Here is a 24,411-nt window from a genome sequence, read left to right as displayed (position 1 = left end):
TAATTCATTCATGTGCGCATGTGTGTATGTGCATGCATGTGTGTGTGCGTGCATGTGTATGCATGTGTTTGTGTGTGTGTGTGTGTGCGTGCGTGTGTGTGTGTGTGCATGTGTGTGCACGCGCGTTGTGTGTGTGTAAGTATTTTCCTCAATTTTAATCCCTGTCATTATTTTCTCATTTAAAGGAACCGTTGAAAATTACACAGTGACAGTAACAAATACAGATAATGGTGATACAACTATTTATTTTAATTCTTCATCACCTGTCACTTTTAATTGGTCAGATGTAAGTTGTTTGATTATTAAATATTGCACAAGTTATTATATTGTAAAGATTTTCTTTCAAGATGAATTACTTACAAAAAAAAATACTCTGCACTAAGTCTCTTCTATATCTTTTGATTGAGAATGAAGATTATTATAATCTAACAAAATGCTCAAAAGTTATTCACTGCTTCTAATGTCTATTTTTAGCCAGATAATATAAGCAATGAACATCAAGTATGTTTAGCAAGGATACAGCAAAGTTTTGATATTATTTGATTGATAGTCTGATATCCTAAAATCTTTGTGAGCAAGTGTTTTTTTGTAAAGTGTGCATTATATATTACTATACAAAGGGTGATATATTGGTTATTAACTATAGAGTGACTATGAGTTACTCTATAAAGGATAAATTATAATTGATGTATTAGCATGTGAAGAGAGATGAAGAAGGTCAATATAGAAAATATAGAAAAAAATAATATACTCATGTATATTGACTTCAAATTTTGGCATAAGGCCAGTGAGTTCGGGAACTAAGTCGATTATATTGACCCCAGTACTCAACTGGTACTTATTTTAACAACCCTGAAAGGGATGAAATGCAAAGTTGATCTGGGCAGAATTTGAACTCAAAATATGAAGATGGATGAAATGCTGCTAAGCGTTTTGCCCATCGTTATAACGATTCTGCCAGCTTGCTGCCTTTGAATATACTCATGTGCATTAAAAGATCATTTAAGTGGGCAACTTTGGTTGGAAATTTTTACGCCAGACATGGACAAAAGCTTTTCTAAAATCAAAGGCAGTGGTGTCAATTTTGTCAAATTTCTCAAAGGCATGAAACTATTGATGTATGACATTGGTGATGAAATCTGGTTCTATGGAAATTGTACTGGTGGCCACTGAAGAATAAAAAAAAAAAAATCAAGGTTATAAAATTAGGTAATTGTATTTGACTGTTTCATCACATTTGAAATTTTGGGAGTGTGGGTGATGGTGCAGCCAGTGACTGAGAGAGACTTTTCTTAAAAATGACAAAGACAGAAGTTAACTCAGGGTATGCTACTTTAAGATGATAGAAGAGTAATTAGTGATGTATATGTAACAGCAAAACAAGTGATGTACAGGCTGTTGGTTAATAAATAATGATTTGACTACTGTGTAATGATTGAGAGATACAAGCTACTGGGCATGGAGGGAGATATAGGTTATTTATTGTTATGTGTGGTGAATATTCATGTCAAATGATTCTTTAACAACATGTCTTCAATGGCAACAAAAATGCTAAAAGAAGAATACTAAAATTATTTTCAGTTTCGACTTGCACTAAACTCAGGTTATGGTGATGGAAAACTTAATTGAGTGGCCAGCCTCATTCTCTCAACCTTGAATTTCTGATCCAGTGGCAAGGCATAGACAAAATGACTAGAAGTATAGAGAAGTAGTGGGATGACCAAAGAAATGTACTTGTTTCACTGAGATACAAATCTCACTTTGATGTTGTTTGATTAGCTTTTCTGCCCATTGAAATTTGTCTGTTGATGGTTGGGCTTCCTCCTCACAGTTTGCTGGTATTAAAAAAACAATACCCTGTTATAACTCTATAACAGGGTATGAAGCATTTTCGCCTTGCCTATTTGGCTTTGTTGATTTAACACTGACTAATCTAACATCAGACATCTTGATATTTCTCTCATTCGTTGTCTCTGTCCATCTGTCTATCTGTTTGTATATTTGTCTGTCTGTCTGTTTGTCTCTGATTATGTGAGAGAACATATTTCCCTTCATGTGTTTGAGGAGGGAGAAATGTTTATACCAATTGTGTTTAACTTATAGATTGTAATCTCTCTCTCTCTCTCCCTTTATTTTTTGTATATGTATATTTCTGCAGAAGTGTGCATGTGTGTATGCATGTGTGTGTGTATGTGTGTGTGTGTGTGTGTGTGTGTGTTTGCTTACCCCCTAGTACCAAAAAGCCTCAATAATCAATCAGCTGTGCCTAACCAGTGGTGTCCAAACAGCTATACTCAATCATCTCATTCTGTCCATAACACGGTCTAAGTTTAGATCATTTGTACATAAATGGCAGACCAGTACTGACTCTTCATAGTTTATTTTCAAATAAGATTAGAAGAATGCAATTTTCATATCTTCAAGAGCCTATGAAATATTTATCAACATAGGCACAGTGTAGCTGTGTGGTAAGAACCTTGCTTCCCAACTACATGGTTCTGGATTCAGCCCCACTGCTTGTCACCTTTGGCAAGTCTCCTTGTACGTGGATTTGGTAGATGGAAGCTGAAAGAAGCCTGTCATATATATATATATATATATATATATATATATATATGTGTGTGTGTGTGTGTGTGTGTGTGTGTTTATATTTGTGTGTGCCTGTTTGTTTCTCCACCATCACTTGGTGTGTTTACATCCTCATAACATAGCAGTTCAGCAAAAGAGACCAATATAAAATAAATAGTGGACTTACAAAGAATAAGTCCTGGGGTCGATTTGTTTGACTAAAGGCAGTGCTCCAGAATGGCTCTAGTCAAATGACTGAAACAAGTAAAAGAGTAAAAGAGTATACTGAAATAATAAGGTGGTATGACTAGTAATCTAAGCAACATAAATGTTAGGAAAAGACTAATTTTTTTGTTGAACAACTAAAATTGTACATCCTCAAAATTAATAATGAAATTGAAAACAACTGGCAATGAGAAGCTCTGAGGAACACTGACCAACTAAATTTAATTAAATGACTTTGGTTTATCAATTAGTGCTTTCAGACATTGACTGCTTCATATTTTGTTTTAAGTTAAGAAATATCATATTTGTCAATAATTTAATAACATAATTTTCTTTTTTGTAGCCTGGAAACTATGATATAACTATCTCTGCTAAAAACTTTTATTCATCCCAAGATAAAACAATTCAAATTGCTGTCGCTGACAGCCTTACCGGTTTGATACTGAGTGTACCCAAACAGAATAAAGTAGATAATGAAACTACTATACAAGTTAGTCTACCAACCATTTCAAGCTCAACATGTTTAGTTCTTGATCTAGGTGATGAAACACCTGCTTATGTATATGGTGCTTCTGTAGCATGTCCGGAAGAATATAAAACTATGGCCAAGGATTCTGTTCTAAACGAAATGTCTTGGACCCACAACTTCGCTACACCAGGAACTTACAAAGTCAGTGTTCTTGCTGCAGACATCTTTGGAAATTTCACTTCTGAGAAATTAATTGTCATTTCTGATGTGCAATGTGAACCTCCACATATAGTTATACGAGAAGTTAGTTATAACTTTATGGAACCTTTAGTAGTTAAAAGAAATAAATTGGTACGATTCCTGACAAAGACGACAATAAGTTGCAAACACACTTTGAAGAATATCAAGTTATGGTCTATAATACCTGCAGATCCTAACAGTGGAGAAGAGATAGGTGAACCAGTTACTCTGCTTGACAATCCTTCAATAAACTTTGCAGAATTGGCAATAGAACCAAGTATATTAGAAACAGGATTTTATAAAGTAATTTATAATGTAAAAATGGACCCAACTGAATTTCCAAATCAGGAAGTCTTTCAGACAAAGGTTTCCACATATTTGAAGATAATAAGTTCTGACCTAGTTATTATGATTGAAAATGGTGGAGCATCAGAAAGATTGTGGGGTATCAATACAATATTAACACTTTCACCAGAAAAATATTCTTATGATCCAGATGTTCCAAGAGATGGCAATCAGGTAAGATTATAGTTTCTTCACAGATAGCAGAATTATTTCCTGTCATTGTCTAATTTGTCCTAAAATTATTGGCATACTAGACTGCCATCAGTGTATTTCTGTTTCTGCAACGGAGAATTGTTTAGAGATATTACTGACTGGATGCTAGTTGTCTAACAGACAAAAGAGTATCTTTTTTTATGTATCTATTTTCTGATGATCTATTTTAATACAGTTCTATATTTAAGAGATGAGGAATTATGTAAATTATTTACATTATTCACATTATTTACATTCAACGGATATTTGTCCGCATCTTGTTTGTTGTTAACATGTTTCAGCTGATATACCCTCCAGACTTCTTCAGGTGACTTGGGGAAATTTCGAACCTGGATTCTCATTCCTAAGGTATTTTTTCGATGTTATTATTATTATTATTATTATTATTATTATTATTATTATTATTATTATTATTGTTCAGGTCAGTGACCCAAACAATAATAATAATAATAATAATAATAATATGGCCTACCAATGTATACCATGAATTTCTTTGCCCTAGGAGTCAGGAAGACACTCGGCAAGAAATGGAAGCAAATTTGAAAGAAGAAAAAAAAAAATAATAATAATAATAATAGTAATAACATCGAAATAATACCTTAGGAATGAGAACCCAGGTTCAAAATTTCCCCAAGATACCTGAAGAAGGCTAGAGCGTATATCAGCCAAAACATGTTAACAACAAACAAGATGAGGACAAATATTCGTCGAGTGTAAATAATGTACATATTTCCTCATTTCTTAAATATAGAACTGTATTATCTATTTTAATATTGATTTCTACAATAGATGTAATTTCTTTTGCAAAATGAGGTGCTTAACCAGTAATTATTTTTATTAAGCCCTGAAAGGATGAAATGCACCGTTAAATTCAGTGTAATTTGAACTCAGTGAATAACAAGGATGTAACTAATACTATAAAATTCTTTTGTATGATGCTCTACCAATCCTCCCCATCTACTACCCTTTTTGCCACAATAGCATTAATATTTCTAATGTCTAAATGGTGAATTTTATATATTAATGATAATTGAATTAAGCATTCGTTAATTTCTTGGAATTCAAATAATACAAATGCATTAAAAATAAATGTCTTGGAAGAAGTGATTGGGTGATGGAATAAGAGACGTTTTTTGGGTTATTGGGTAGGGGCAAAAAAAACGAGATTTTCTTTAATAGCTTTTCAGAGGAGAAAAGGATAGTACACATAAGCTTTTGTACCTTGCAAGGAAAGAGTTTTTCTAGAGACAAAGATCTAATCTAAAAGCTTACAATAGAACAAACCCTGTTAAGGGTGCCCAATGGCCATACTAGGTTGTAGCGTTAAATCTGAATCCACAAGCTGATTTCTTAGTTGTGGGAATTCCCTTTCACTTACCACCACTAATGTTTTTACAAAAAGCATGAAACACATATTAACTCATACATTTCATACAACTTTATACAGGATAAATCACTCTTCTTGTCTTGAGACAGCATTCACCCGGGTGGGTTAAGCTGGCTTCATTCATCCTCAATGCTGCATCTCTCACAAACGCCGACCAGGCCTGGCGATTTGAGGCTAACGACCGCATGATCTCCAACCATTCCAGCAGCAAACACCGTAGGTATAGGGACCTAGGTTGGGTTCCAGATCAGCCTTGACTGTCATCAGCCAGGTTTTTTTGTTGTCCACTACATCGTTTTTGCCAATTCTGAAGGGGAGCTGGGGCAATTGCTTCGTAGATGAATTCTCCTGGTTGACAACAGAGGGCATGAGCCAGGCAATGCAGATGTCTAGTTAGGATGACTTGTCAAAGGGAGGTGATTTTGCACTGGTGTCGCACCGAATTGTTGGAGACAAAGTGATGCCATTGGACACAAAGAATGCAGCGTAGACAGAGGTGATCGAAGGATTCTAGTCGCTTAATATCTTCCACCCTTATCGGCCATGACCTGCTGCCATAGAGGAGAATTGTTCAAACTAGTGCTTGGTAGATCCGTACTTTGGTGGTGCGTTGGATCTCAGATCTTGACCAGAGTTGTGCATTGAGTTGGCTGAAGGCTTGGCGAGCGAGGTCGATTCGTGTTTTAATGTCAGCCTTACCTTGACCTGTAGCTGTAATGATGGTGCCAAGGTATTTGAAACTCTCAACCTCTTTAAGAATATAACCATTGAGGACAAGGGATGTTTTGTCTGGTGGGGTGATAAATCACTACCTTAATCACAATTTAATCATTCAAGTTATTCTGTCAAATGTAATGCTTATTTATTCACGTTGCTTTGAATTAATCATTCATTTTCTCATAGCTACTTGATTTTGAAGATGTGATTATGTATTTTTAGAATGAAACTGTAGGGTAAGGTATGAGAGGCCAGATCTGGCTGGTCTGAACATAAAACAGATAGAATATTTGACCGAATATGGCTGGTTTAAATGTTAATGGGTTAAACCCAAATTTTAACTATGGCTAAAATGGGTTTAAAATTTTTTAAAGTGAAGCTGAAATTGGTAATTTGTATTTTGATAGTTATGGTAATGTTTTTCATTCGACAAACACTAACACTCTGTTGGTTGTGACAATGAGGGTTACAGTTGATTTGATCAAAGGAACATTCTGCTCATGAAATTAACATGCAGCTGGCTGAGCACTCCACAGTTAACACAGTTCTCAGAGGGATTCAGCATAACACAGAATACGACAAAGCTAGCCCTTTGAAATACGGGTACTTCTCATTTTTGCCAGCTGAAAGGACTGGAATGACATGAAATAAAGCGGCTTGCTCAAGGACACAGTTTGCTGCCAGGTATCAAACTCACAATCTAACAATCGTGAGCCAAATGACCTAACCTCTAAGATACATGCCTTCACTTTGATAGACAAATATGGTGTTAATTAATTTTACTTTTATTTATTTCATTACTTGATTATTACTGTCAGACCATGTTACATCCTTGCATCCTATTTATTGATGTTGACTCTGATTAAAACAGAAAACAGAATCATTATTTAATGGTCAGTGTGTTGTAATTAAATGGAAAATTGCTGAATAAATATAACTCTACCATATTACACTGATATTGGTTTTAACATGCTGAGTGATTAGGGAGTTTTCTTCTCAACCACATGGTTTCTGGTTCAGTCCTACAATATGACACCTTGGGCAAGCATCTTTTATTATACCCTGGGCTGACCAAACCATTGGAAGTAGATTTGGTAGACAGAAACAAAAAGATGCCCATCATATATATATATATAAATATAAATGTGTGTATGTGTGTGTGTGTGTTTGAACTTCCTTGTCTCCACATAGTATATGATAATCATTAACCAGCATCACTATAATACAAGTGGTGCCCTTCATTTCCAATCTTGTGTAAACATGTCTCACCATAAGGAAATACTACCTAACTTGAAAACAGGATGAGGTTGGCAACAGGAAGGGCACCTGGCTATGGAAAATCTGTTTCAGCAAATTCTTTGTGACCCATGTAAGCATGGGAAAAGGGAAATTTAAAAAATGAGATGATGTCCAATCAAATCCAACCTTACGCCCCAACACCTACACCCAAATACACAAAAATATTTTTTTTAAATGGTATTTCTCTTTGTTCTAAGATCTATAAATTTTTTTTCAGGGATTTACAAATTTCATATGGTATTGTAGTGGATACAAACAGAAATATGAAATTACTGAAGATGAAGGGACTGTTGGCCCTCCAAGTTTGTCTTCTGATAAAGGTGGATGTTTTGGTAATGGTCCTGGAAAACTTAGCTTTACTGCAGGAAGCATATCGTTTAATACTCAATGGATGAAAATAAATGAATCATATGACTTCTTAGTGATAGCTGAAAAAGGAGACAGGAAAGCAAATGCTACACTACGAGTGAAAATAGTGGATGGGATACCAGGTTTGGCAATGATTGAGTGAGTAGATTTCTTTTTCTTCTCTTGTCTAGCAAGTCTTCCTCTTTGCTTTAGTGATTGCCACGTTAAGATCATGTCAAGCTAAAATTCATACAGAAATAACAGTTACTGTCATATTGCACAGTTATACCTTAATGTATATGTATATACTATAAATGAAGTTTTTTACTTGTTTCAAACTATTTGACTCTGGACATGCTGGGGCACTGCCTTGAAGGGTTTTATTCAAATGAATCATCCCCAGTACTTATCTCTTTTAAAGGCTTTTTCTATTAGCCTCTAATGCTAAACTACTAAGTTACAGGAATGTAATCAAACCAACACTGGTTGTCACACAGGGGTGGGAAACAAGCACATACACAAAGGCATATATGTATATATATATATATATTTCCTTCCGATCTTTCAAAATGTGACCGTGTGTGTACCGTTGGCGATTTTTTTTTCCACTGTCTTCCCTTCTCTGGATCTTTCCTTCTCCTATGTTTCTGATGAAGAGCTCCACTCGAAACGTTAAACCCTCCTTCTTTCCTTCTTTCCTGAGCGTCCAATAATACTATATTTGTTCCACGTCCTCGCGTTGTTGTGTTTTTTTGTGCTTTCTTGTTTGGATTAACTTTATATATATATATAAATATATGTGTGTGTGTATATATACATATATATATACATATATGTATGTGTATATATATATATATTATATATATATATATATATATATTATATATATATATATGTGTGTGTGTGTGGTGTGTGTGAGTATATATATATATATATATACTAACTGGTGTACCAGGTAGTTCCCGGAGAGAAAAGATGTTCTATTGAAATGCCTTATTACTTTGATATAAGAAAGCAATTTCTTTATAACTGCCACAAAAGGTGTATTTTCCATCACGGAAAAGTACAAAAATCTGTCAGCTGGAGGAGAGAGAGATTGCTGGAGGTTGGTGAGACAGGTTATATAAATATATAAATGAATTGTTTGAAGAAAGTGCAATAATAACATTCACACTCACTGATGGTCGCTCTCAGTGACTGTCTTTAGCTTACAGAGTTCTTGTTTTTATAACTATTGAAAAGCAGCCGTATTGTTGAGAACATGATTTTGCTGGAGACCTGTTATCTCCATTCCAGCCAGTGATGGCCTAGAAGAGGTTAGAAGGGTCAAGTGGCAAAGACATTATTCTGCTTAGCGAAGGCATCTAGGAGATGCATAATTGCTGTCATTCACAGAAAAACTATTGTTTTACCGTGAGAAAAGCACTGTTGAAGTGTTAAGTGAAATTTGGCAATCGAATCCACGCTATGCTCACATGAAGCTACTACAAATACGTTGTGGAATAAAAAATTTATCAACTGTCATGGAAAAAGCGTAACTGTAAAAATGCAGAATTATCAGATAATTCAAAAAAGTATGTATGTATAGAAATGTATAGAAATGTATGAATGAAGTTTTTAAAGTTTAAGATTCAAATTAAGGAAGTGCAATAATAATGTTTAGCAGTTCAAAACTGTGAGTAGTGAAATGCAGAAATAGGTTGGCTGATCGTGAGAATCATATATTGATCACTTCGCTAACAACTGCAGGTGGTATGGGTTATTTCCCTTGGGTTGTTTAAATAAAATATTAGTAATATATAGTAGATAGAAGAATAGGAGGAGCCCTATTATCGATTTTTTCCAACAATCTAAGTATGTCACAAGGTTTCCAGACATGAGTTCTACACATGTGTCAAATAAAGTGATATTGTCTGCAAAAAGTAGAAATTGGACACACAAAAAAATCGATATTCAAAGTAATTGAACATAAACAACGAAATGGACCATTTCCCTTGAGTGTTTAAAAATAAATATTGTGCAGATGCTATGGGTTATTTCCCTTGGGTGTTTAAAAAGAAAATTAGTTATATGAGGTAGATGTAAATGTCCCTTCCAGGGGCCGTATTATCGATTTTTTCAACAATTTAAGTATGTCATAAGGTTTCCAGACATGAGTTCTACTCACGTGGCAAGTTTCATTAAAATTAATAAAATGATGTAAGAGGAGTTAGCTAACAACGCCATGAACAAACACACAACGATTTTCCACATATGTAGTATATATATATATATATATATATATATTATATATATATATATTTAGTGTAGGAAGTAATGGAGCTGAACGAAGATTTAACAAAATTCGTTTTTATTATTTTCTACATATGTTTCAAAGGCTGCAAAGTCCCTAATTCGGATTGAATAAGGAGACCATTTTGCAGCCTTCTCTTCAGGAAAATCCAGGAACTTAATTCTCCAACAAAATGCACATCAAGCTTTTCGACAAACGCTCGCGAGGAGCCCATGGGATAAATGGCACTAAACTGTCTCTCAATATGCGTTGACGGCAGGCTGGGTGAAAGCCGACGAAAAAGTCCGTTGAGATAAATCAAGGTCAAAATCCGGCTAACAGGGGGGAGGGTTACAGGAAAATCAAAGAGTGAGAATGTATTCTGTATGATTGGTGTTAATATTCGAATTGTTTTAAGAATGAGTGCTATAGTGTTTGGGTGTGAGAAATTGCCTATGTGATTTTTGCTACCCAGGTATCGGTTATCTTTTGAATAATCCGTAACAAGATAATTCATTTATCCATTTCAATAATATATATAATATATATATATATATATATATATATATATAAATTTAAAGCAAATAGAAAATGGAGAAATATTGATCAACAACAATTGACTTACATCAAGTATTATTTTTTAATTCAATACAAATATACTGCATCCCATCTAACAACTGTTTCTGCTTCCAATGTTATATGGTATTGCCATTGATATGCTGAAAATAATATTCATAATATTTTCTAGGAAAACCAGTCTAGAACATGGAGCTTCATCAGAGTGAAAAAAATACATACGTAAAAGAAAAGAAGAAGAGTCTAGAGAGGAAAAGGAAAGGCTGAATATGTTTAAATCATACCATTTTGCTTATGGACACATAAGCAAAATGGTATGTGCAACATCTTAAATAATCATATGTATGCATAATAAAATGTGTATAATAATGCAATATGTGTGCATGATAATGTGTGCATAACAACAGAAGATGTCATTGCACAGGTATCAAACCCACCTAACTGGAAAGCGGCAGGGCCAGATGGAATTCAAGGCTACTGGCTCAAGTGGTTTAGGTCAACACACAAATGAACTGCATTGCAATGAGTTACCTATTGAGTGGTGCAGTTCCGGAGTAAGTTGTAGAACGAAAGACAACATTGTTGATGAAAGATCAGTCAAAGAGCAATGAGGTTGGCCAATTGCTGACCCATTGCTTGCCTTAACCTCCTCTGGAAAGTGTTAACAGGCATCTTTGCAGGGAAAATATATACATGCTTTGCAGAAAACGATCTACTTCCAGTAGAATAAAAGGGATGCTGAAAAGGATCGAGGGGTACCAAGGACCACCTTGTGATTGTCAAGGTTGTAATGAAGAACTGCAAATGGTACCAAAAAAACTTGTGCATGGCCTAGATAGACTTTAAAGGTTTATGACATGTTGCCTCATTCATGGATTTTAGAACACTCAACAAGTGTGGAACAGCTGAGAACATGTGTATACTGATTAGGAACAGCTTGGCTAGTTGGAAAACACGTCTTTTTCTGTAACAACCAGCACTTAGCCAAAGTAACAATCAAAAGAGGTATCTTCCAGGGAGACTCTTGTTCACCTTTGTTATTTGTTATATCCTTGATCCCACTTTCTGTAGTTCTACATGAAGTCAAAATGCGCTATGAGCTGTGAAAGAATGAACCTCGTCTCAACCACTCTTCATGGATTATTTAACCTGTTTGTAAAAGCAGAACCTGAAATAAAGAGGCTGGTTGAGACTGTGTAGATGTACAGCAAGGATATAGGGATGGGATTCGGTATCTCAAAGTATGCAGTGGTCATTTTAAAAGGGGGGAAAAGAGCAGATTATAGGGACATAGAATTGCCAAATGGAGAGTGAATGGAAGACCTGGATGATGGTGGGTACAAGTACCTTGGGATCCTTAGAGTTGGACAATATCTTGCACAGAGAAATGAAAGACAAGGTCATCACTGCATATTTGAAGCACCTCAAACTTCTCTTGAAATCAAAATTGAACTCAAGGAACCTTGTGATTGCCATCAACAAATGGGCTGTTGCTGCTGTCCGCCATAGTGCACCCGTCCTGAAATGGACACGAGAAGAGATTAACCAATTCACTTGCACTACTCAAAAGACAATGACAATGCATGGTGCCTTCCAGCTTAAGGCAAACATACACAGGCTCCACATGAATAGGTGTAAAGGTGGACGTGGGCTGATTAGCGTATAGGAGTGCATCAACATGGAAAGAAGAAACATGGCGGAGTATTTGGTAAGCAGCAAACAAGACCTGCTACAGTATACTGCTAATGCAGAAGGATTTACCAAAAATGGACTTGAGAAGGCTAATCAATTCTGATCACGAATAGCCAACAGGAAAAAAGAAACTCTTCTCTACATGGAATTACATGGTCAGTTCCACTGTGAAACTAACAACTTAAAAGACCAGGAAGCATCATGGAGGTGGCTCAGCAAGGGTGACCATAAAAAGAAAACTGAAAGCCTAATCATTGCCACTCAGGATCAGGCATTGAAATACCAACTCAGTGAAAATGAATATGTACCACACAAGTACACTCTGCAGAATGTGTGGGAAGAGGGTTGAAAGCATGACTCACATTGTTAGTGCTTGTGAGTCTTGTGCAGAAAGAGTACAAATGTAGAGACAACAAAGTAGCCCAAAACCTTACTGGCTACTATGCCAGAAGTATGGATACAAGGTAACAGGTGCTTAGTACAAACATACACTGGAAAAGGTAATGGGTGACAAGGGGAAAGCAAAAGTCCTCTGGGACTTTAACTTCCAGACAGACAAGGTGTTAGAGCACCGAGTGCTGGATATAGTAATCTTTAGGAAGGTCAAACAAGAGTGCCTAATAATGAGTTGATTACATCAACCCCAGTGTTTCACTGGTACTTAATTTATTGACCCCGAAAGGATGAAAGGCAATGTTGACCTTGGCAGAATTTAAACTCAGAACATAGCAACAGACGAAATACTGTCAAGCATTGTGCTAGGTGTACTAACAATTCTACCGGCTCACCACCTTAATAATAACAATAATAATAATAATAATAATAATGATGATGATGATGATGATGATGATGATGGTGATGGTGATGATGATGATGATGATGATGATAAGAAGAAGAAGAAGAAGAATACACAAGATGAAGAGTGCAATGCAATTGCAATAGATATTTTATTTTTGAATGATATTTTGACAGCAAACCTGTCTTTGTTGAATTCAAAATAAAGAGTGATAAAAATTGAAAATTATAGAAATTCAAATCTAAAATATGAGCAAGAGCAACCAGCATCCATACATTGATGGAACGACTTCATGTTAAAGACTGATAATGTCATTCCATCAACGTATGGATGCTGATTGCTCTTGTTCTTTACATTCTGATCTCAAATTCTGCCAGGGTTGACTTTACCTTTTATCCTTTCATTGTCAATAAAATAAGTACCAGTTGAACACTGGGGTTGATGTAATCGACTCATCCTCTCCCACAAAATTGCTGCACTTGTGGCAAAATTTAAAGCTATTATTATTATCATTGTTGTTATTATTATTATTATTATTATTATTATTATTATTATTATTATATTAATAATAATAATAATAATAATAATAATAATAATAATAATAATAATAATAATAATAATAATGACATCATCTTAAAGACTAATGATGTCATTCGATCAATGTATGGATGCTAGTTGCTATCGTTCATATTTTAGATTTGAATTTCTATAATTTTCAATTTTTATCACTTTTCAGTTTGAAATCAACAAAAAACAGGCTTGCTGTCGAACTATCATTCAACCTATAAAATATCTACTGCAATCACATCATGCTCTTTGCATTGTCTGTTTACCTTTTTGAAGAGTTATGTCAATCCTTTTAAAATATAATAATAATAATAATAATAATAATAATAATAATAATAATCATAATAATAGTAGGGAAAGATTATCAGGAGGATCTTAAGCACTTGAAAGATTATTGAAAGCTTGTGGATACCTAACGCTACAGGTAGTAACCTGCTACCCACATAAATTCTACCAGAAATAAGAACAAACCTGAGTTAAATCAATAACAATGATAATGATGATGATGATGATGATGATGATAATAATGTATGATAATCAACATAGCATGCCCCAGTGACAAGAAAGAACATGTATTGATAAATTAACATAACATGCCTCGGTGACAACTGGATCAATGTAAAAGAAGAAAAAATAAATAACTATGACGATTTAAAGTGGGGAATACAAAGGTTGTGGTCAATGAAGAGAGTAGACGTGATACTAATAGTAACTGGTACACTTGGAAGTATCAGCACTCAACTACTAACATGGCTGAAAAAGATCAGTGCAAGTGTGAAGGTAGAACACCTACAAAAAGCAGCATTGCTTGGAACTGCAAGAATTTTTCATGGAGTTCTTGAAGCATGACCAGTAAACAAGTGTCTGCTGGCTGTGGACAGCTGACACTTTCCATCACACCCAGCAAAATAAGCTGAGTTTTCATATAATGATAATAATAATAATAATAATAATAATAAAATAATAATAATAATAATAATAATAATAATAGTAATAATAATAATAATAATAATAATAATAATAGTAATAATAATAATAATAATAATAATAATAATAATAATATAATAATAATAATAGTAATAATAATAAACTGAGCAAATACAATACCAGAAATTGAGCAAATATAATACCAGAAACTGAGCAAATATAATATCAGGAACTGAGCAAATATATTACCAGAAACTGAGCAAATATAAATCGATATAAACGTATCTGTCAAGACCTACCAGAAACTGAGCAAATATAAAGATCTGGAAATCGAAATCAGCGAAATGTGGAACCTGAAGACTAAAACAATACCTGTTGTCATAGGTGCCCTGGGAATGATAGCAAAAGGGGCTGATTGCTACCTAGCTCAGATACCAGGAAACCCAAAAATGGCAGAAATTCAAAAGATAGTGCTCATGGGAACTGCTCATATCCTATGCAAAATACTTTCTATGTAATCTCAAGTTTTAAAACAAACATAATTTTTGTATGTTTTTTTAGGCATTCACTAGTAAAACACTAAGTACAAAACCAAATATAAGGCACCCTAGGCATAACACCAATACAAACTTCCAACTTGTCTCTTGAGACTTGGAGCCAGCTTGTACAAATGTAAAGTAAAAGTCAAACAGAATAATAATAATAATGATAATAATTAAAGCAAATAGTAGTAGTGAGACATGGTTATGGTTGCAGAAAGGAAAGCCGAAGAGGGAGACAGAAAGTTTGGTAGCAGCTGCACAACAACAAACATTAAGGACTAATTGGATAAAAACTAAAATAGACAAAAACCAAGTAGATTCCCATTTTAGATTATGTAAATCAAAAGAAGAAAGTGTTACACATATAGTAAGTGAATGTAGCATGTTGGCACAGAAAGAACACAAGAAAAGATACGACAATCTAGGGAGAGCAATCCACTGGGAGTTACATAGAAAGCTAGGATTTGAACATACTGTTAAATGGTATGAACATGAACCTAGTAAAGTACTAGAAAGTAAGAAATACAAGATGTATTTAACATTCAGATTGACAGAGAAATAGAAGCTAGTTGGCCTGATTTGGTAGCAGTAGATAAAGAGAAAAGAAAGTGCCAGTATTTGATTCAGCAGTCCCAAATGATGAAATAAATTAATATAAGAAGTATGGAAAAAATAGCAAATTATCAGAACCTAGCTATTGAATTACAGAGACAATGGAAAGTGTGGGTAAAATGTATCCCAATAGTTATAGGTGCATTAGGAACTATCCCTAAAGATCTGAACAGATGGATAGAAGAAATAGGCACAAGACCCAGTTTATTACAGCTCCAGAAAACAGTGTTATTAGGGACAGCTAGGATAATCAGGAGGGTTCTCGACATCCACGGTTACTTGCTGTAACCCAATAGAAGAGTTCTTGGCATTTAAGGTTATTTGTTGTAGCCTGATGTTAGGATTCTTTTCTTTTCCAACAGTCTAATCTGTTAAGTGAAAATAATAACAATAATAATAATTATTATTATTATTACTGAGTGAGAGAGCAGAGCATGCCATCAAAGTGACACTGGGGCAAAATCTATGAAGCTCAGTATACCCATCATGACTACCCGTCTGATAAAAGTACACCAGGCATTAATATCATCATCATCATCATCATCATCATCATCATCATCATTTTTATTGTCTTTGCACAGCTTCTAACCCTGGAAATGTACTATGGTGTCAGCTGTTCACTTCCAGTGAACTAAGATAACACCCCTTACTTTTCGAGCACCATCTGGTGTATTTGAGCAGTTCCACGCTTATTGCAGTCCCTATTTGTTCCATGTACTTCTGAAGATTTTTACTCACTGTTCCCAGGACTCTGACAATTATTGGTACTACTACCACCTTTTTCATTGACCACATCTGCTTAACCCCCCAAGCTAATCTGTCATATCTCTCGATTTTTTCTTTTTCCCTTATCACATACTCTATCTATGATCCCACATCATTTGCCTTCTTTCTCAATTAACACTATATTTATCATTATTATTATTATTATTATTATTATTATTATATTATTATTATTATTATTATTATTATTATTATTATTGTTGTTATTGACAATATTTGTTTGTTGACAATATATTTTATATATATATATATATATATATATAAATAGTGTACATTTAAACACATAAGAGATGGCCATAACAGGACATCTGACAATCTCTTATGTGTTTAAATGTTCACTATTTTTATATGAATAATATATAGTCTATTGACTAATTTTTTCTTCTCACTAGACCACTGGTAGCAAAGAATTTTCAAAATTTTTTTTTTGCTACCCTAAGATTTATTAAATATATATATATATATATATATATATATATATATATTATATATATATATATAAATAGTGTACATTTAAACACATAAGAGATGGCCATAACAGGACATCTGACAATCTCTTATGTGTTTAAATGTTCACTATTTTTATATGAATAATATATAGTCTATTGACTAATTTTTTCTTCTCACTAGACCACTGGTAGCAAAGAATTTTCTAAATTTTTTTTTTGCTACCCTAAGATTTATTAAATATATATATATATAATATATATATATATATATATATATATATATATATACATATATAAATATAATATTCAATTGTGAAAGAAAAATGCACAAAGTATACATTCATTTGATCAATCACAGCCATTCAGTAAAGCATATAGAACTATTTTTATAACAGGTGTTCTCCAGGTCTTTGTACGCAAGCATCAACTGGTCAAGTCGTCAATCCATCAGCAAGAATTGGACTTACAGCCTATTGTACAGAAGGTTGCCAAACTGATGAGAAAAGCTATGAGTATACTTGGGAATTATTTTACTATGAATATCGATGGGACTGGCGCAAGATTAAGAATATGTCAGAATATGTAGCAGGTAAGGATTAACTAGAGCAATCAAGTTACTGCAGGGGTGAGAAAGCTTCATTTAATTCTTACTAGTGTGCTGAACACTGAGAAATTTATGTATACTTGCAACTGGCTGTCTCTGCCACACAGTTTCAATTCTTGGCTATCTATCTTCCAGTTCATTTACTTTCATACAAAATATAAAAACTCCCAGTATGTCATATACAAAAGTAATGTTTGTAAACAAAATGAAATATATTTTTAAATTAACGATGTTTGTCTGTTTTTGTCAATGGTAACCAGAACATCACATGGGACATGAAGATGTATCATGGTGCATCTAACTGTGACTAATCAGGCTGATGCAGGCTCATAAAGTGTTGCTACAGGTTGGGCACTGGTGATCTGCAGGGAATGAAGGCAAGGAGTTGGCTCTGGGCTTGCACAGCTCATGCTTTCTTTGTGCTCCTGCAATCCTTTTTTGTTCGTAGGAGATGGCACCTCTGTTGGCACAGACACACCAAACAGAGCAGTCTTGTGCTTGCATTTCCTAAGTGTTGGGGGTTGATCTGGAAGTACTCCAGTGAGCTTTGAATGTATTGCTGAAGTGCTTTTTCTGTCCACCTTGTGTGCACTTGTTTTCTGTCAATTCACTGTAAAACAGTCTTTTGGGTTGCCATGTGTCAATTATTTGAACAAGGTGGCCTACCCACCTAACCTGCGCTCTTCTCAACAGTGTGTAAATGCAATACAACTCATCCTTTTGAAACTAAAAGATTGATATTATCACATGCAACAGTTCACGGTGGAGTAGTTCAGGAACTGTTTTTGCAACTACAGCATGGACTTCCCCAAATCCTTAGATATGCATCTCTAATATATGACAGGAAAACTCACTTGAAGACCACATAACACTTGTAATGGGAAAGGCATGAACATCCTTGTACAATTTAAATTTTCTTAACTTCATAATCATCATTATTTAGTGTCCAATCTTCATCTTAGCATGAGTAACATGGTTTGGTTGGAGCTGGCAATCTGGAGAGCTGTACCAGGTTCCAGTTGTCTGTTTTCGGATAGTTTCTACAACTGGTTGCCCTTTCTAACACCAACCACTCCACAGAGTGTATTAGATGTCTTTTATCTGTCTCTGACAAGGTTGCCTTTTACATTTCACCAGCATGGGTGCCTTTTACATGTCACCAGCACAGGTGTCTTTTACATATCAGTGGCAAGGGTACCTTTTATGTGTCACCAGCATGGGTGCATTTCACATGTCACCGGCACTGGCCATGCTTACGATTTCACTTAGCATGACATGTCTTCTCAAACACAGCAAAGCAATTTATAAATCTGAAATCTAATGCATTTTTAATCAAGGCTGTTTAACAACAGCAATAACCATAACTTAAATGCTCTTTAGCATCCTTCCTATATAAATGTTTGTTCAAGTTCAGATTTATAGAGAAAATGAAATAGGTAGGTTATGTAACGTTTATGTATTTTTATAAAGGTATTAGTAAGGTGAAAATCTGTTTCCAACTTGAAATTGAAATCAAGTTGTGAATCTGGATAAAAGATGTTACTATCTTGCAATAGTAACATCTTTCTTTTTTATCTCATACCAACAAATATATTGTTTTATTTCTGCTATGTTCTTTTGCAGATAGCGATAAAAAGTATTTAGTTGTCTCCAAATCAATCTTTGAAGACTTTCAAAATGTTGAAAAATTTCGTGCCAAAGTTACAATCATTGATGGTCTCACCAGAGCTGAAACTGCTATAAATATTTTGGTCAACAAAGCACCACGTAATGGTAGTTGTACAATCTCACCTGATAGTGGGGAAACTGGACAAACAGTCTTTAACCTTAGCTGTTTCAACTGGGAAGATGATCAGAAAATTGAACAGTATATGTTCTATGGTAAGATATTTAAATTTCCTCTCTTTTGTTACTAAAACTTATTTTTTTTCAAGTATCATAAACTTATTAAATTTCAATTTCCAAGAAAGTGTATAATATTTACTTTCAAGTAATTATTCTATTTTAATCTCCAATAAAAATAGTTGAAACTGTAAGAACCAGTGTCTCTTTTTCTTCTTGTAAGAATAAATTTCTTACATTTACACAATGCTACTTAACCAACATTTTTATTCTGGCACTCCGTCGGTTACAACGACGAAGGTTCCAATTGATCCAATCAACAGAACAGCCTGCTCATGAAATTAACGTACATGTGGTTGAGCACTCCACAGACACGTGTACCCTTAATGTAATGCTCAGGGAGATCCAGTGTGACACAGAGTGTGACTTCAGCATGACACAGAGTGTGACTAGACTGGCCCTTTGAAATACAGAAACAACTCATTTTTGACAGCTGAGTGAACTGGAGCAATGTAAAATAAAGTGTCTTACTCAAGGACACAGCGTGTTGCTGGCAATAGAACTCATGGCCTTATGATCATGAACTAAATATCTAAATATTCATGTTAATTTCATTTTTCTGATATAAAAAAGGGAAATGAAATAGCTCGCTTATTCACTTCTCACTTCATGCTCTTGCTTGATGAAACTGGGGTCATCCCAGATTAGTGGTCCCAGAGATAACATCATGCATAGAGCTGACCAGGTTTACCAGTGCTCTCCATTGTTGGTAGTCTTGTGCCAGCCCCTCTGCATCCTAAATGAAATAGCAGTTGTTATCAATGTCATGTAACCTGTTTTTGGTGTGGTCATGTTCAGCCCTATTTGTCTGGCTCTCAAATGAATTTTAAAATATTCACTGTGATCAATGACTGCATTGTATATATTTTATAACTCATCACTACATTCTTTTATTTTTTGCAAATACATTTTATGTTAAAAAATGAGTACATCTCTGTTGATCTTTTGTAACTTCTACAATCTTCAAAAATATTTAATAAAGAATTACTTGCATTTTATTGTATATGCCCCTCTTAAATGAGAGCAAGTTTAGAGGAAAATGAAAATTAGAACTTTCTGACTTGCAGGATAACTTGAGAAGTGATCGCTAGTTGTACTAAACCAATACCTTTCTCTTAGGGGTGTTTATCCAAAGATAAAATGAACAAACTTTAAGTGTAGCTGTGGTGTACTTACTACATTAAACCAGAAATAATTTTCTTTTATCAGAGAGATGTACTTGAAGGGAAAGTTTAATTTTGAATTTTGATATTCTATGGTTCAGAATGTTATATAACAAAATACAAGCTCCTGGCATATGTCTGATGCAAGATTTTCAAGTCCCCATTCAAAGCCCTTTTACCTCATATGAGTCTCTAATCATTTTAGAAAAGATATGGACATCATATCATTTCATTTCTCTCCCATAAAAAAAATAAAGCTTTGACTTTAGTCAAGATATTTATAATATCTACCTACTATATTTCTTCCTTCTTCCATTTCATGTCTAGATGATGCATAAAGCTTCCACTTTCTCTTCCCTTACTTCACTGTCAGTGGCTGTGGTTCATACCTAGTTTCACGTTTCCCATCCACTTGCCTCTGTCTCTCTCTTTCAACAGTTCTTCTCCAGGTGTTCTTGGGCCTTCTGCATTTTTTCCTTCCTTCAAGGGCCTATGTATCTTTGGGTTGACAAGTGGTGTAATTGAGCCCTGAGATTCCACTTGGTTTTCACTCAAGTGCATACTTCCTTCTCTTTCCAGGTCACAAATCACTGCTTCTTCAAAATGTTGTGGAATCTTCTGAATGTTTGAGATTTCTATAATGAGAAGTTTGTTTTCAGCCCAACCTTCGAAACCTGATGTGGGTCAAGTTTTCTGTTAGCGTTTCCTTCCCTTAGATGATTGCAGTGCTGTCAATGCTCATGAAGTCCATCTATCTTGGATATGAAATCAGAGTTTTCTTCTTGGGGGTTTTATGACTTTAACCTGACCAGCCTAATCGGTAACTCTTTTCAAAAGAGGGTACTAAGAACTACTCTTGATATCACACTGGTTATTAAAACCCGTTTCACACTAGCCACAACCAAGGTTGTATCCACCCTACCCCATATCAAAAGGAACACCACATTAACATGGCAGTGAGATGTAACTACGGAGTTCACCCCTGATTTAGGATGCACTGAGCACTCTAAACTGGGAGCATTTAGCAAGGCATATTCAATATTTAGTATGGTTTTTATTTTCAGTTAGAAATTGTGTTGGTAAATCTAATTAAAACATTTATATATAATAATTTTAAAATGTGTATTTTTCAGCTAAATACAAAGACAGCAGTTTACTGAACCAGATTGCTTTCGGTATTGACAGCACCCTTAATGTGTTTATGCCACTTGGTCCTGACTATGATAATTATAAAATGGAAGTTTTTGGCAAAGTGTTCGACCCATTGGGAGCCTATACAATATATCCTATGGGCACAGTAACAGTAAGTTATTTTAAATTTTGAATAACAGTAGTTATTTTATATTTTGAAAGGGGACAAATTTAATAATTCCAGTATTTTAGGGTACTTATTTTATTGATGTGTACCCCATGGAGGAATGGCAAAGTAGCCCTTAGTTACATTTGGAACCAGATCATAAAGAGGTGTAACTAAATACCATGTAGCATTTTTTGTAAGCTATACTAATTTTGTGCATCTGTTACCCTAAATATATATGATTATTAGCAGTCATCCACTTGTCTCTCACCCTCAGTTCTTCTCTCAGCATCTCTTAGTTTCAAATTTTGGTACAAGGCCAGGAACTTTGGGGGAGAGGTTAAGTTGATTATATTAACACCAGTGCTCAACTGGTACTTATTTTATCAACCCTGGAAGGATGAAAGGCAAAGTCAATCTTTGCAGAATTAGAACTAGGAACATAAAGACAGACGAAATGCCACTAAGCGTTTTGCCTGGTGTGCTAACAATTCTGCCAGCTTACTGCCTTCTCTAAGCATCTATTAATAGAAGTTACAAACTGGTAAATTTAGTGATACTTAATTTTCTACATAACATGGGCCTTATGTGGTTATATAACTTACTAGGTTTCCTTACAAAAAGGTTACATTGAACAATGTTGTCTCTAACACCTTTTATCATTTGCTTGTTTTGGTTACTGAACTAAGGAATCACCTTGAAGGGTTTGTAGTTGAACAAATCAACCCCAGTACTTATTGTTTAAGTCTGGTACTTATTCTATCAGTCTCTCAGTCTGTTTTGCCAAACTGCTAAGTTACAGGGACATAAGCAAACCAACACCAGTTGTCAAGCAAGAAGAAGGGATGAGGGTGGGGAACAAATACCAACACAAAGAAAAACATATGCACACATATATATGACAGGCTTCCACACAATTTCTATCTACCAAATTCACTCATAAAGTATTGGTCACCCCCTGGGCTATAGTGGAATCCACTTGCCAAAGTACCATGCAGTAGGACTGAACCAAAGAACATTGTTGGAAAGCAGACTTCTTAACCACACGAACATATCTGCACCAATTATACTCGCTCTCACACACACAAGCATGGAAAGTGGACATTAAAATGATGATGAAGAGCAGGAGAAGGGTGTCAGTGAATTGTCCAAGTGTAAAAAATCCTTATGTATGAGATTCTTCAACCAGTGATATATAACACATGTACATATATATATATAATTTTAGGTTCTACCAATGTCTGAAGAAAAGCTACAAGGTCTTCTAGATGAATTAAATAATGGATCAATGGCAGATTTGGATCAGGTGGCAGCAAATGGCGACATACAGGAAACCAACACACTCTTCACCACATTGGCATCAGCATTGAACAGCGCTAGTAAGAAAGTTGACAAAGGTGCTTTGCATGTTTCTGCTTGGCTTTTAGTCGATTTAAAAAAATTGATCCCTTCCTATATGTTTCATTTTGCAACTAATCATATATGAAACCAAGTTTTATTGTAGAGAAAAACATCTTCGAGAAAGTTAAATGTGGAGAAAGAATCCCTTTTGATTCAATAGTCGTCCAGGCTGGTAACCAAGTTTTTGCAATACAACTTCTACCAATTCTCTCTCTCTCTTTCTCTCTGCATACATGTTTCTACATATTTATACTCTCCCTCTCATACATACACACAACTATTGTTGTTGATTACTTCTCCATTGGTGGAGGCACATGGCCTAGTGGTTAGAGCAGCGGACTCACGGTCAAGGGATCATGGGTTCTAATCTCAGACTGGACGATGTGTGTGTTTATGAGCGAAACACCTAAGCTCTATGCGGCTCCGGCAGAAGGTAATGGCGAAACTTATGCTGATCTTTCGCCACAACTCTCTCTCACTCTTTCCTCCTGCATCTTGCAGCTCACCTGCGATGGACCGGCGTCCCGTCCAGGTGGGGAACCTATACGCCAAGAAACTGTATGTACTGTAAAATGATTGGTGCCAGAATGGGCATCTAGCTGTAGAAACAATGCCAATGCAGGCATTAAAGCATGATGCAATCCTTGAGCCCATTGGATTCTGTTAAAGCATCAAATCTTTGCCAGCATGGGACATGGATATTATATAATGATGATAATGATACTTACAATATAGACAAGTATATATCTTAGATTGCTCTGTAGTTTGAGCAAACTAACTTACATTTCCAATGGCTATGTGCTTTCAGTACAGTTAGCTGCATTGAAAGACAATAAAGTATTTTGTCCAAAGAAACAAAACAATGCCCTGGGCAAAGAATCTTACCAGTGTATAATCAATCAACAGACATTTAAATAATCATCAAAATATTGTATCTTTTTATATGCTAGAATATACCGTATTTACCAGCATATAAGACACATTCTGATATAAGACATAGCCCTAATTCAAAAGTAT

At 34.9% G+C, this 24,411-nt stretch overlaps 1 protein-coding gene across 2 annotated transcripts in view; it reads left to right on the top strand.

The window, feature by feature from the left end:
* LOC115210642 (polycystin-1-like) overlaps positions 1 to 24,411 on the top strand; it is a 146,380-nt gene that overhangs the window by 63,951 nt on the left and 58,018 nt on the right. The window contains exons 12-18 of one of the 2 annotated variants that reach the window (XM_036502002.1): positions 186 to 286; positions 3,137 to 4,021; positions 7,681 to 7,970; positions 17,423 to 17,616; positions 19,255 to 19,512; positions 21,830 to 21,999; positions 23,222 to 23,372. In XM_036502002.1, coding sequence (XP_036357895.1) covers positions 186 to 286; positions 3,137 to 4,021; positions 7,681 to 7,970; positions 17,423 to 17,616; positions 19,255 to 19,512; positions 21,830 to 21,999; positions 23,222 to 23,372 — 2,049 coding nt within the window. Of the gene's footprint in view, positions 1 to 185; positions 287 to 3,136; positions 4,022 to 7,680; positions 7,971 to 17,422; positions 17,617 to 19,254; positions 19,513 to 21,829; positions 22,000 to 23,221; positions 23,391 to 24,411 lie in introns of both variants that reach the window. The other variant, XM_029779292.2, reaches the window with a different exon arrangement.

The sequence above is a fragment of the Octopus sinensis genome, linkage group LG4, assembly GCF_006345805.1.
Source record: "Octopus sinensis linkage group LG4, ASM634580v1, whole genome shotgun sequence".
NCBI classification, from domain to species: Eukaryota; Metazoa; Mollusca; class Cephalopoda; order Octopoda; family Octopodidae; genus Octopus; species Octopus sinensis.
The sequence above is the reverse complement of the archived record's forward strand: the minus strand, read 5'-3'. Positions and strand labels throughout refer to the sequence as shown.